The sequence below is a fragment of the Corvus kubaryi genome, unplaced genomic scaffold (assembly GCF_017639235.1).
Source record: "Corvus kubaryi isolate FWS band 111438036 unplaced genomic scaffold, C.kubaryi_AGA036_p1.0 37302, whole genome shotgun sequence".
In the NCBI taxonomy this organism is placed as follows: Eukaryota; Metazoa; Chordata; class Aves; order Passeriformes; family Corvidae; genus Corvus; species Corvus kubaryi.
Window position 1 is genome coordinate 631,740 of NW_024581095.1, and position 15,012 is coordinate 646,751.

General features: G+C 39.8%; 1 protein-coding gene and 1 long non-coding RNA gene across 3 annotated transcripts; one reads left to right on the forward strand and one right to left on the reverse strand.

Annotated features, from left to right (window-relative positions):
- Window positions 1-345: 345 nt before the first annotated feature.
- Window positions 346-13,608, reverse strand: SLC25A46 (solute carrier family 25 member 46). 2 transcript variants are annotated; one of them, XM_042028033.1, is made up of 8 exons: window positions 13,245-13,608; window positions 11,381-11,423; window positions 10,076-10,133; window positions 9,488-9,565; window positions 8,712-8,812; window positions 6,002-6,058; window positions 5,497-5,554; window positions 346-2,463 (listed from the first exon to the last, which is right to left on the reverse strand). In XM_042028033.1, the coding sequence occupies exons 1-8, from the start codon at window positions 13,495-13,497 to the stop codon at window positions 1,885-1,887; spliced, it is 1,227 nt and encodes a 408-aa protein (XP_041883967.1). In that variant the 5' UTR covers window positions 13,498-13,608; the 3' UTR covers window positions 346-1,884. The 2 variants fall into 2 exon arrangements, with proteins under 2 accessions (XP_041883967.1, XP_041883968.1); XM_042028034.1 differs by lacking the exon at window positions 13,245-13,608 and adding an exon at window positions 12,279-13,038.
- LOC121664631 lies at window positions 13,071-14,399 on the forward strand. The gene is made up of 2 exons (XR_006016058.1): window positions 13,071-13,154; window positions 13,923-14,399. It is a non-coding gene; the product is annotated as an uncharacterized LOC121664631 (long non-coding RNA).
- Window positions 14,400-15,012: the final 613 nt, after the last annotated feature.

Genomic DNA, 15,012 nt, shown 5'->3' on the forward strand with positions numbered 1-15,012 from the left:
TCATAAACTGTTGGCTACAGTTGAATTTAACACCTTTGAAAAGGCCAGTTCCACGCATTAAGAACTTGATTGGACAAAAGATGTACAAGTCAATGTCATCCTTCCTTAGAGCAGGAATTTGGACTGGATGACCTGCTGAGGTCCTTTCCAGTCTGGATGATTCTGTGGCATGGCCATCTTGATATTCATTAAAAGAAACCAACCCATAAACTGAGTATTTTACCTAAGCTCTTACGTGTAGTTTAATTCAACATGTTCTTGCATTTAAGAAAGTTGACAAACTTGAAAATGCCACTCTGGAGTCTATACAGTAAAACATAACACACAAAACAGGACTCCTTTACATGCCTCTTTGGTGAATTACTTTATAGTACTTACAGTGAATTCTCATTTTATTTCATACACTATACACTAAATTTGCAATCAACAATATTTCAAAATAAACCAGTTCCCAAGTTCACTAGACTTTCCATTTCAACACTTAGGCATTTAAAATACATGAAAGTTAGATTAATAATAAAGTAGACCTGATCTGAAGTCAGAACTTACAAAGAGCAACATCTTTCCATTATTTTATGGAAAGCATGACTGCTTTCCATAAGTGATAACTACACAATCATTAATGATTAAAATGCAGATCAATTTACAGCATTCACAAAAACAGACTTGCCACATAAATGTGAAAAAAAGCAGCAGCCTCTCATAATTTAGAAGTGACTTTCCACATGCTTGTTTCATCTCTCCCTGCCCCCCCCGCCCCACCCCATATTTATTGATGAAACCAAGAAGGACTACATCACCTAGAATAATTAAAAATCATTCTCAGGCTGAGTCTGAAGGGGGAGAGGGCAAAAATTATGTACTTCAGTGGTTCCCTTGCACATAAACTGTTAGCTCTGTTCCACAAAATATTTAAACTAGCAGAGACTTTAAATGACAGACATCAGTGCTAGTTAAGGAGACAATTTTATACATACCACTCCAATCTAACAAAAGAGAAACTCTAGGAAAAGCCAATTGTTTTCATAGGCTTTCTGTACACTTTGAACACCAATACTACTACTACTACACAGATTTGTATGATTATTATACTCTCATATGGAGCAGTAGAGTAAAACTAAACCCTGAAGTTATCCATGGAAAGTCAACTAAAAATGGCACTTACACATGCACACATGAGTTTCTATCTTGCTTTATTCACACTTAGTTATTGTAAGCCTTGCAAACAAACTGCAAGACAGCCAAATTTGCATTCTGTGCAACTTTTCCTCAAACCCATTTTTCATTGTTTTTATACAAAGTAAGAGTTTCCCCTTTGTCTTCTGCCACACTGCAGCAAAATAAGTCTTCTATGTACCTGTAAATAATAACATTTAAGTCTACTTAAGTCACTTTTACAGTTTCTATTTTACTCACAGTTCCATTAACAGTGAAGTTGGAAACATTTTCAAAAGACCAGTAAAGCCATCAGTCCCCTACTTGCAAGTTCTTACAACTTAAGAAAAGAAATTCCTTTCAACTGGCTAGCAGTCCATATTAAACATCAGATGTGATGCTAATAAAGCAGATATTAACAATTCATATCCATTCCTTATGTCAGTGAACTGGTAAGAGGAAAAGGAAATCCTCAATGCAATCACATTTGAAATCTGATCCCCTTTATATGACTGCATATGACATATTCAATTTGTGTCTGTAATTTTTAAACAGTCCTTTTTTAATTACACTTCGGCAACTATATCCCCATTTTTAAAACAAGTTGTTCTACAGTGTAAGGAGAATCCACAGAGTGGATTCCTCGAAGTTCATTTTCTAAGCCATTTAAACAATAACTGGGTTAGCAAGTGAATCATGTCCAATGTGCTAGATCCAGACCTGGACAGATTAAGAAACATTTTGAAGCAGTGTTGAGTAAATAATTTTGGTAAGCTGTAAAACTGCCATATGCAAGGTATACTGTACTATAACAGCTCCAAATCCTTTATAGAAACCTTGCATTCCTTCTTCCCGTTTTATAGTATTTATGCAGTCTTTCATTCCCTCATACTGAGTATTGATTGGAAGCACTTCATAGCCAAGGTCTGTATTGTCAATTATTGTGCGTGTCCCTTGAATATGAAGGCGGTGCAAAACTGTTTCCAGTGGGTAAAGCATGACATCAGCACAAAGGCTAGCAGCAAAGCTAGCAATAAGTTCTGGAAAATACGCATCCAGCATGCTCTGCACAGAACAGGAGCTCTCAGTTGGAAGGTTGTGGGAATTATCCCTTTTCAAAACAAACAAGACAAGCTTCTGGACGATGGAACTGATGACGTAGTGAAGAACTCCATGTAGAGCAGTGGGGAAAGTCAAGACCATCAGAGGAAGGAGACGCTTGCTATGGGGTACTCCCAAGCCTAAAACTCTGCCAATTCCCTCTTTCACGCAGTCCAGGATGCCAGGATTGTCTCGAATTATTTCACTCTACAAGCACAAAGGAGGAGTTACAATTCATGCTGAGCACTTCAAAACCATCCTGACATCTACTCTGACACTTTATCACTGTTGAACTTTTTTTTTTAAAGTTAAACACTTGCATGCTATTGTGTCTACACAGCTGTACAAATAAAAGGTCCTTGTTTTAACACTCTTCATAGCATTCAACTAAGCTTTCTTTTAAAGAACCCATCTTAAAGAGGTGAGGGTTTTTTAATGTATATTGCAGTTATCTGTGTTCTACCGAAGAAATTCAACTCTCAGCCTACTGCTGAAAGTATCAGAATGCGAAACAGTCATGAACTTAAAATGTCTACATCTGGAGCAAACTGCCAGGAAGTACTTATTTAATTCAAAATGCCTTTACTTTAAAGACTGTGACTATAACCTTTGAACTTGAATGTACGTAGTAAAGACTTATACAACTAGTGTAGAATGGTCATTTTTAACATGCATTTAATAGGTTCCGTTTTGAATGTTCTCATGCATTTAAAGTAGTATTCTTTACCCATGCTGTTTGTTAGTGAAGAGATAATTATTTTGCTCATGCAGCGCAAACAAAAATCTTGTAATAATTATCTACTCTATTATACTTCACCTTTGAGTGTAGGATTAAGCTAAAAACATTATTTCTCCTACTAATGCTTATACAAACTCCAGTGTTTTATCATGTGGTTTACATCCCAAATTCAAGATTTGGATGTTCTCCTGAATGCCCGAGTCTCTGAGTCCATGTGGTCTGTGTCCTGACCTCATGCCAGAATAAACCACCAGAATATTCCTCAGTATTTTGGGGAAATACTAAACAGCCTATAGAGCCTTCATGGTCTTTTCTGTGCAGGAGAGAAACTAGTTCAAACACCTGAGAACATAACGCTGTTGCAGACTTTAAGTACAAGTTAAGCAGCACAACCCCTGCTGACTCCTCTCCTGTCCCACATCACTACAGTCACTGCACTTCAAAACCGTTCTTGCTTTGGCCAAACACGCCACCATGAGGTTTTAGATGCTAATGACAAAAGAACTAATGTGACAGCTACAAACTTCCACCATTTACAGCTATTTTGATGAAATGTATTTACTTGGGTGTCAAACAGATACTGTTGAACAGCATGGTTTATCAGAATTAACACAAAGTCTATATAAACCTGCTAGTAGCAAATCCAACGATCTTTAACTTCTCTGATTTTTTACTGGTCATTGTTGCCTTGCAGCACAGGAATGTAATGCAAACCTGGCAAGCCAAGTTGCTCCCCTGCATTGATTAACACAGTATAAAGATCTTCACAAATGCTATCATTACCTCTGCTGTATTTCTAATAAGCTGATGAACTTTCCAAGAACTCAATAACATATTTCATATAGCATATATATATATATATATACACACACACACATACTCATTCACTAAAATACTTGCACACAGCCAAAGCTACTAATCTTAAAATCCTCAGATCTCAGTGGAATTTTCATAACCAATCATTACAGAGAAGATCACCTACCTAAAAGGCTGGGAGAGATGCTTTTTTGGCTTTTTATTGTTATCCTATTAAGCTGCTTTCTAGCAAAGAAACTTTATACTTATTTTGCAAACAGAAGGCAGACTCTAAATTATGCTCTCTTTTATCTTCTATTGGTAAAAAATTTACCCATGTCCAACAGCGCAGGTAATGCAACATCCTTTCAGACAAAAATACAAGCAGTAAGATACCTGGATATAACATTCCATTCTGTGGCCTGCTATGAACTCCAGAAACATTAACAGTGTTCCACTATTGTTTCTAGTTCCAGAATTATGGCATGCTCAGGGTAGAGCCATTCCCCAGTAATTAAGAACTTGAGTTCCAGCCAGCTTCCCATTATGACACCAGCTAAGTCTCCCAAATATTCCACAACTCAAGAGATCCCCTGAGGAAAGAGGGTTTATAAAATAGGGAATATCTTTAGAGGAAATGAGTTTGGTTTTGGGAGTCTGTCTATACCTCTCTCTGCACAGATGCTTAATCTTACCTATCCTGTTAATCCATGATGCAGCCAGTTCAGACAGAACAGCTCTCCTAGTACCTTCTGGCTCATTTAAGCTTGGATCCTGTGCACAGAGCAGAATCCTGCCCCTTAAAGGAGTCCATGCGTGTAAAGTACATGCTGAAACTATGAAACTGCAGAAGTCAGCCTTCTCTCCAAAAAAAGCACCATTTTGGAGATACACACCAGCAAATCGGTCTTGACAATACTTACAAGTTGCCCATGCTATGAATGAAAATTATTACTTTGATGACTGAGAAACATGAGAGTGACTATCCTGCACCCTCCACACAAGAACTCTACAGAAAGAGTGCCATTAGCTGCACAGAAATTCTGTCATGTCATCTAAGAGCAAGTCATTATACAGACATGGCTGGAAGAATTATCCTGGACCATTTGTGCACAGCTAACCCTTGCCTTTCTTCAGAAAGAGATGCAACACCACACTGACAGGCAGTCTGCAACACAGTGCTATGGGGTACTCTGCACAGTTGCAGAACAAGATGTATTCCAAGTGACAGGTCCAGATTTTAATTTTCATGGCTACAGAAGAACTAGATAAAGATTAAAAGTAAAAAGTTGATTGAATGAAAACCCCACTGAACTACTGGAAAAAACTTTACAGTTGTTACAGGGGGTGGGTGTCACTGTAACAACTTGCCTAGGAAGGCAAAGTTTAAAAATCTTACATGAGAAAAACTTCCTTATGTTTTATCTGCTGGAGCACAAAGATATAGCATGTCCCTAGTTGATATTCAATATATTCCAACTATCTACATTAAGTGTTCTTTCTAACTCAAGATTTAGAGTTAAGACACCACACTAATATACCCTTCATAGTAAACACCCATTTCAGCTAAGTCGTAAGTCAAGCAAAACAAATGCAACTACTGCAACATAAACCTGAATACAAAATCAAAGATTCATTTCTCCATATAATCTAATCTATAAAGAGTAACAGTATCTTTCTAAATGTTCCAAATATATGTAAGTTACCTGTACAGTTTCAATCAGGCTCGCAGAATAAAAAGGCATTGCTATTACATGTGTTAACCTGTAGAAATTAACAATATAAGAATTAATGTAATGACAATACTGTAATTTTAGGCAAACAGGCACCTGAAAGTTGATGAAGTTATCTAGCACATTATTCCTGAGAGAAAATTAACAAAGCATAACTCAATTACTAAAATGTACATCAACAAGTTGAGATAAGCTTCAGTCAAAAGTGTAGTTAAATTCTACTTCCATGTGACCAGACTGATTAAGGTCTAAAAGAATCTAATCTTTTAAATCAGTAGTTCCATAGACACAGGGATCTAGTAGGAGAAAGTCTTTGAAAGTGGGTTATGCAATCAAGATTGTTCAAAAAATCAACATTTGAAAAGTACTGTTAGCACCTCGTCAAGTAAACATAGCAGCAGACTAAACTTATGTACATTTGGTAGTTTACGGTGTTTAGATAATAAGACATAAGGTAAATAACACATGTCATACTTACGCTTTGAGTAAAAGGTGTCCACCTATCTGCTTGAGGTTCCATTTATGTGAAAGCTCCCTAAAAAGAGAAGTATTTACCACAATATGAATAATCACCCACATGTAATTCTCAAGCAATTCTTCCATGGGTGTCAACATTCAGCTCTTATATTGGTGCTCTACTATCTATGTTGAAGCATTTCCCATATTGGACAGACAGAGCAAAACATTTAGTAAAGCATGCTTAACTTCTAGTAGTTTTTCAGGCCTGTCAGACATTCTACCAAAAAAGTTTCAGTTATTTATTAGTAAGATGTCTGCAGCTCTCACAGCAACTGACTTTAGTGTTTTCCATCTATTTAGCAACCTTATGTACTAGCACTTAAAGCAATTTTCAGGGAACACTGGAGTACTTTCAAAGCTTAATAGTTTTCCTTTACGAAGAAATAATTTTTATTTCATTTTGGTTTTGTTGCGCCTTTTCTGTTCTTTAGGTTATGTTTACCCTGTTGTTGCTCCCTTCCAGAAAATCTAAATCAGATTCTGGCAGTTAGACAAGAACCAATCAAGTACAAGAGGTCAGACTAGAAGTTGCATAGTAATTCTGTACAGACATAACTGAAGTTTTTTGTCTTATGACCAGTCCTCAGCATATTCTGATAAAACAGAAGAAAACCGGTGTGTTTAACACAAAGGTGACGTCAAAAATATTCCCTTAAAGTAGTACTTCTAGTTACACATTTCAAAATATGAACAGCAAATGTTTACATTCTATCTGATAGAAAAAGTAAACCCACCTAGCTCAAGACACCATTCAAAGACCACATGTACTTACAATGCATAATACTCTAGCTATGAGGTATAGATATTTGTCTGAAGCGCTGGGCACACTAAACTTTGCATTTTTAATTGCAAGCTATAAGGTGTTCAGCTTCGATTTTGTCCAGGAATCAGACACTGCTTGTAGTTAAAACAACTCTAATCCAAGAAAGGTAAGATTTTACTCTTTCTGAAAAATTGTGTGTTACTACTAGCGATCACGTTTTAAATACATAGGTCAATCACTAAACAGGATCAGAAGACCACTTTTACCATTATGTATTTCAGACTCTTAGATCACATCCACTTACCCATAATACTTAAATGCTGTGGAAAATGAAACCAGCCAAACTAATGTGTGAAAGCCTAACCTGTCAATCCAGGTATAACTGTCCCTGCAGTGGAAGAACAATTACAGAAGCAGCTTGCCTAGTGAAGAATGTTCAAACCCATTTCTGTCTGGGCTCGTCTCCTAAAATAGGGGTATTCTCTCATGATACTATAATATAGAATTAGAATTGACATTTCACTTCTCTGTGTTCTTTGGAGCCTGATAATGTAGTTAAATAACTTTTTAAATCAGATTTGCTGGCACTGCTGCTACATGCAATAACCTTCTCCTCCACATGACTGCCCAAACATGCAAGCCACCATTAAAAATGAAGAGAGAGCATTCAGTAGAAAACTGCTGCGGGGTGGTGCATGTATGAGACAACCACTTTAGCCAGATTACTTTCCCAACTCAGTTAATTTCCTGACTGTTCACACATTGTGTTGGCACAAGGATGGAAGGAGCACAGAGGAAGGAATGAGCTGGTTCCAGCAGAAAGGTTTGTTTCCTTTGGCGGCAGCACCAGCTTACTTTTTGAACTGCTGAACTGGCCCACAAGTAGAAAATCATTGCTGACATTTGTGAGAATTCAGAATTATGAAGATATAAACACCATATCACATCTCATGAACTTAAGCATACCCTAGAGCTGTATCTACACACTTGGAGGAAAGAACAGCCTGGAAATTTCAATTACCGTTGAAACAGAACTGACCAAAAACCTTAAATACACACTCCATACAATTTAAGTATGAAATGCTTTTGCTAATGCTTTTGAACTTGCAAATACCTACTTTCATTAGTACGGATGCATGCATCATAACAGCATTTGATTCAGCCTAACCATGTTTCTTCTTGTTAAACCCAGGGTAGTTTCCATGTCCTTGAATATTTTTAGTGAAAATATTACTAAACTTCTGTAGCAGAAGGTGGACAAAGTGATGTAGAACAATGAATATATCTTTAAATGAAGTCAGTCGTTTTTAGTTGTAACATCTTTTTTATGACAATACTGAATAAGGTACACAGAGCTGTTGGTCACGGAAGGCAAAAGACAAAACTGCCAGTCACATAGACTCTCATTTACCATGTCTTCTCATTTACTAACGCAGGCCATTCTGTCCTTTCATTTACCACAGATAGTGCAAATATTCAGCAAAATGTCAGTGCTGGCTCCTTAGCTGTGCAAGTTTCCTGTATTTAGATTAATAAGACCAGGAATTTTTACCTTAGGTATGGTATTTGCTATTACCACACAATAAAAACCCAAATAAAAGAAGAAATTTTGTTTTTATTGTTTATTACAGAGTTGACTACCAACAACCAATTTCCTACAGTATTTCTATACTCAGATCAGTGAGTTGACACAAACATACAAAGCTCCCAGAAAGAGTCTCTCACTATTTATGGATTATGAGGTTATCTTTTCCAAAACAACCACACTGTGTTTGGAAACACCGATTTAATGTCTGGCTGTTCTCATGAAGCAGTATTTTTCAAACAGTCTACATTTCTAACACTTTGAAAATAAGTCAACAACTTACTAATTTGTTTGAAACAGTAAAAAAAAAACACGCAATACCTTGGCAAAGGTGTATATTCACTGATGATGCCTTCTGTTCCCAGGGTTATGCCCTGAACAATGAAAGTGCTGCCCATTCCTTTCCAGAGAGCCCTTGGACCCTGTGTGTTGAAATATGCAACATAAAACTCAAAAATATTTTCATCTTATTAACGACAACATTTCAGTAAATTCAGACCACACAAGGCTACAATTCTACCATTTAACTTTATAACTAAATTCAGGTAACAACTCACTCTTTATCTATAAGAAAGTTTTGTTTTTCAATAATTTCAAAGACTTGTCATTAATTTTGGAGGCATCTCTCCACTGCTAATATTTTGTGTTACAAATTTAACGCCATTTCCTATGGACAGAATGAGCACAAGATGTTAGAAGTATATCCAAAAGAAACTCATAATTAAGAACTTCTTACTGCCTTCTGATCCGAATTTAAGATTGCCATTCCCAGGCAGAACTGGAAATGAATTCAGTACTATCACTGGAAGGAGTCATCACTTCAATAATAATTTTATCCACATAAAGATTAATGACCTTTTAGAACCTTAATGAAAAAAATTAGTTTCAGGGACCTTTTGTTTTCTAACATCTGCAAATCTTTCCACCCTAAGTACTGTACTTCTGAAAAAAATAATGGTTTACCTCATCTTCTTGAAACATAAAAATAACAAACCCTCATAACTGCCATGTTTTTTAACACCACCTATGTAAACACTTAGAGACATACATGCTGTAGGAACTCTCAGTGCTCAGATAGCCTTACACCAAATACTAACCTGTGTCTTATTGATGCAGTACATGATATTGACAATAGTAAATGGTGTGACATGGTAATTCCGTGCGTGATAGTTAACCTGTTAAAAATATAAATAACGTCAGTCCTAGAAACACACTTGCAGATGCTACAACTCTGAAGGATAAAGGCATTCCCAATGTAAGAATTTTATCTCTGTAAAGATCAGCTAAAAATATGAGTAAGCTCTCACTGAAATTTACAGAAACTGGCAGTACTTTTAAGTATTCGTATGCTGAAAGTTTAAACAATAAACTATACATAAATCAGAAACTATGAAACAAAGCATCCTGCTTGTAAATGGGGATCTGAAAGTAGCTCTGCAGACTCCAAAACACTTGCTGTAATTTGCTTTCCACTGCCCAAACAAAAATGAATAAGATTTTTCAAAATAAGCTAAACTGCAGAACAGGAAACACGTATTCTACAAGTAAAAACTTGTTAATGTAGCAGAGTCCCCCTAAAAATTGCGAAGCTTCCTGTACTACATACTTTCATACAGAGTATGAAAATACAGAGATATGACTATACACAGGAGCTCTGACTGGAAAAGGTAACATAAAAGACATACCTGACACTGACGACGTAGAACAATGCAAGGATGTGCCAACACATTTTCTGTAAATAGGCTTTAAAAGAAAATTGTATTTAATGCATGGGAAGCCACTAAAAATTCCTTAGAAAAGGCTTGTTAATTGTCTCTAACAACAGCAGATCAGTATTTGGAAAAGCAACATATTTTCTAGTGAACTAATAGGGCATTTTTTGATGGCTACCAAACAGCCTCCCAAGGAGCAAGTTACATAAAGTCTGACATATACATTTACTATGAAGAAAACCCATATATATGTAGTATGCACATATTTTTATAAGCAAAACAACATACAAAATTTCTTAATCTCACCCTCCTCAAAGTATCAGGGTATAAAACAAACCAGAACCACAATTATGAGAGGAGTAATTTTACGCTAATTCTGCATACTGTATTATTATTCAAAACTCTCCTTAGCAGGGCCGAGGAGGATTACTTTTTCAGTGAAAACACTACTGATCCAAACCAACTCTCCTACCACTGCCGAAACTCATATTTCAATCAAAACTTCACAGAGAAGTTCTCGCTTCTAAAGCGGAATTCGTGGTTGCAGCCATTCAGAGAAAATATTCATTTAATCTCAAAATGCCTGAGTGATCAGAGTACTTACCCGTATGTTGTTCAAATCTGGGACATGGATTAGAAAAGCAGAACATCCAGGGTTTTTTCTAAACACCCCAAGTCACAGCTACAGGATCACCTGTGGTAGGTTTCTGAACTTCTGACAGACAAGTACAACTGGCACAGTTTTTTAACTATTGAGCTAATTAGTAGTTTGCTACTACCAAAAGAGGTAAAACTTTCCCTGGACATCAGCATCTTAAAGTTCACCACTTTCTCAAAAATACTATCAATAATCAGGGTCACCATAGTAAAGAATAAAATGGCCATCAGACCACTTAGTTAGATGAACATTGTGGTCCCATGATACTTTGGTAATATACTTGAACACATTTTAACCTTCTCAGGAAACATTTGCATTGCCTAAAAATATTAAAAAGTTGCAAGTGTCAAATAAGTTTTCTGGTGTTACTTTCAGATTACTTGGACAGGGTACACACATCCTGGGCATTCCATATGAAAAACTGTCTTACATTTGCCTATGTATTTTTTGAGCAACAGTTAAAGAGAACAGAAACCTAAATGGGTTTTGGGTAGTAGGTTTCTCAACACATGTCAACTGTTCATGGCTACTGAAGTAAAAACACAATATAAAAGTGTATGTAGGGTTTATGAGACAAATAAGAGTTTTACTACCCCTCTGTCACTGAACACAACTCTTACCTTGCAAGGCCAATACCAAAACCAGCAAATCTGTTCAACTGCTCTGAAAAACAAGAAAAAAAACGAACAAAAACCCAGATTATACAGCAGTGATAATCACAAAATAGGAGAAAATGCCATGCACAGGATCTGAAAAACTAATTTTATCCTGTACTTGCATCAGAAAATTACAAGTATTAAACCACAACATTTATGGCAGCTCAGCAACACAGGATATAAAAAAAATTATTCCCCCAGGAATATTTGCACTTTAGACTGCACTGGAGTTTGTACATACTGTTATATGTAAAATTATGCTTTTCTTACAGGGAAAAAAAAAGGGAGAAAGCAAATGGTAAAACAGAGAATATTTTAATACCAAAAAAACCCAATTCAGACCAGCTACTTAAAGATTTAGCATGCATGACTTTACAGTAATTCTGAAACATTATAATTGAGATAATTGAGGTGAAAATAATGCTAAAACAGTAAAAAGGCAAAAATTTGGGAGAAGTTACACAAAAAGCCATGGATGAAGTAAGAAACATCAACAAAAAGCAAATTTTCAAGCCGGTTGTTTATCTCCAGTCCTTTGCAAAAATCTAGTTACTAGAGAACTACAAAAGTAATGAATTCAACTCACTGTTGTCTGCCGCCAGACAGACATTTGCACATTGGGGATTATCAGACGGAATTTTAAGACGATTATCAGAACAGTAAAGGCACTTTAAAGTTAATGCTCAGCCCTAAAATCTTCAGAGTGCAAGCAGTCTGAAGACATGGATAAAGTCAGTAACTTCAGCGGGCTCCACACAGATGTGGGAGCCCTCCAAAAAATGGTAAGATACCATTTGCAGCTGCTGGATTCAGTGATTACAGCAACTCCTTATCAGTCATCCAAAGTGCAGAATGAACACACCTTCCATATGTAGACAGGGGGTAAAAATGTAGTGTCCAAGTAGGCAAGGATACTTAAACAGTGCTTCAACCAGTGCATGCATGGATGGATGGAGTCCAGCTAAAGGCAGTACTCTTTATAAGACCTAAATAAAAACACTGCACTACAGGTCAGAAAAGAAAGACTTGCCTAGTAATATAATTCGATTTCACATATATTAGTATTTCATAAATCTTTTCATACTCAAGTGTATATAAGCTGCTCCTTTTAATTAAAGCAGATGACATACAGTACCCTAGATACAGCAAGTTTTTCTCAATTCACCTCAACTTCATGAAGACCTAAAATGACACTTTACTTATGCGGGCTTTTACTCAGTTTCCCAGCAATTACTGAAAAGGACTGGAACTCAGTTGCTTCCTTAAATCCTACCAGTCCCACAGTTCCCTCGATATCATGCGTGCAGGGGGGAGGGGGAGGCCTACGTCAGCAGCTCATGTTTTAAATCCGAGAGAAGCCACGCAGTCTGGAACACTAACACCGACTAAACAACGAAGCAGTATAAGACGCAAAGGCAGTTCCTGCCTTAAAAGAGGGCGGAGTGTTTCTGCAGGATATTGTTTACATGGGCAGTGAAGAGCTAGCTGACCGCACACTGCTTAACGAGAAGCTGCGGGGCGCGTTCTGGCACTCTCAAATCACATTTGCATGAAGCTACGCAGTGCAGGAGCGCAACAGGCAGTGACGGAGCAGTTCGCCTTCTAAAAGACTTTTCTTCCCCGGCGCTTCAGCACCGCCAGTAAAAATGACGGCCTGGGCGGCGCTCGGCCCGGCCGCGACACAGCCCAGGGCCGCCGCCAGCCCGCCCTCGCCCGCCCCGGCAGGTCATCGCTCCCGGTAGGTGGGAGCCGGGGGTAGGCACGGGACCGGGGAGCGGCGAGAGGCGGCGGCCGCCCCCGGGCCAGCCCAGGCCGGGCCCTCCCTTACCGGCGCCGGGGCCGCCCGCCCCGAGGCTGGCCTCCTCGTTGGGCCCGGCGCCGCCCAGAGGGGTCCCGGCCCCATACGGCGGCGTCTTCTCGCCCCAGTGCAGGTTGCGGCTGCCGGGGATGTCGGGCGGGCTGGTCACCCAGGGGCCCAGCTCCGAGCCGCTGCTGAAGGGCCTGGAGCCGGGGCCCAGTTCGTCGCGGCCGACCCCGCGGTAGCCGAGGCCGTCGAAGCCTTCGGGGCGCCGCGGGTACATGGTGGGGGTGGATGAGGGAACCTGGCGGGGCCGAGGAAAGCGGGAGGGACCGCACTGGCGGCAGCGGACCCGGGACCCGGCGCCCGCCCTGGCACTTCCGGCCGCGCTGAGGCCGCGCGCGTGACCGCCGAGGGGGCGGGGCCGGGGCGCTGGGCCAATGGCGGCGCTCCGCTTGCCCGGCCCGGGGCGGGGCGTCCCGCGCGGGGTGCGGGCGGGCGAGCGCGCCCCCTGGCGGTGCGGCGGGCCAAGGAGGGCCCCCGCCCGCCTGGGCTTGTGGAGAATCCCTGCACCAGCGCTGCTCCCAGCCTTTTCCCGGCGGAGCTCTCCCCGTGGAGAATCAGTGAGAAAGAACAAGAGGTGGCTGGAGAAAGGGGGCCATGCGGACGTAAGACAGCACTTTCTGGGGAATAACGTTCTTCTTACAGACCCTGGAGATGAGCAGCACACGGCAAGTGCAGGGATGAGGCCAAGAAGGGGGAACGGACTGTGGAGAGGAATACAGACCACCCAAGATCCCCAAAGCCCTCCCACGTATTTCCATAAAAAATCTGAAAGAGCAGACTACCCATGATAACTGATTGCACAGAAAGTGAGAAGCCCATCTTCAGGGCAGGGAAACTAGTACATAGAAAGTATCCCTCAAGCCCAGGTGGCACCAACAGGATATCCCATTGTCTGGATCGGTGCAGCTGGATCAATGCTGACACCAGGAGCGGTGATCTCTTTCTTTTTCTCTCTTTCTCTCTCCACCTCTTTAATTCATCTCTTCCTTTCTGTCTTCCCTTTCACACTACCTCTTTATCTAAAACCCATTGCCATGTGCTTATATAGTAGGTCAGGGACTAAAATATCGATTTCCATGCCAAATGTGTAATTTACTAATAAAACTTTGTTTATTTGCAGACCCTCTCATTTTTGTTGTTCCTTTCAACCATGAGCATTTATGAATCTTCTTTCCCCTTAAGACTGGGAGGTCACACCTCATGGGTTTGATGATCCCTTAGCTCAGAATCACAGAATCATTAGGTTGAAAAGACCTCCAAGATCGTCAGGTCTAAACTATGACCCTATCAACCAGACCATGGCACTGAGTGCCATGTCCTGTCTTTCCTTAAACACTTCTAGGGATGGTGATTCTACCACCTCCCTGGGCAGCCTATTTCCACATCTGATCACTCTTTCTGTGAAAAAAAATTTTTCCTAATGTCCTATCTAAACCTCTCCGTGCACATTTAAAACCATTTCCTCTCAACGTGTCGTTTGTTGCATGGGAGAAGAGGCTGACCCCCCACCCCCTTGCTACAATCTCCTTTCAGGCAGCTCATCTTCTCCTGGGACCAACAAGGTCTCACACAACTGCATCTTAGTCTGATGCACAAGTGTTCTCATTTTATGCACTAGGTTAAGCCAGCATTAGCGTGCTCAAGTCTAAGTGTAGCATGGATGGCAGGAGTCATCCATTGCTTTGTGAGAGGGGATCTCATTAATGCATATTTGGCAGGTGCCAAAGGATGG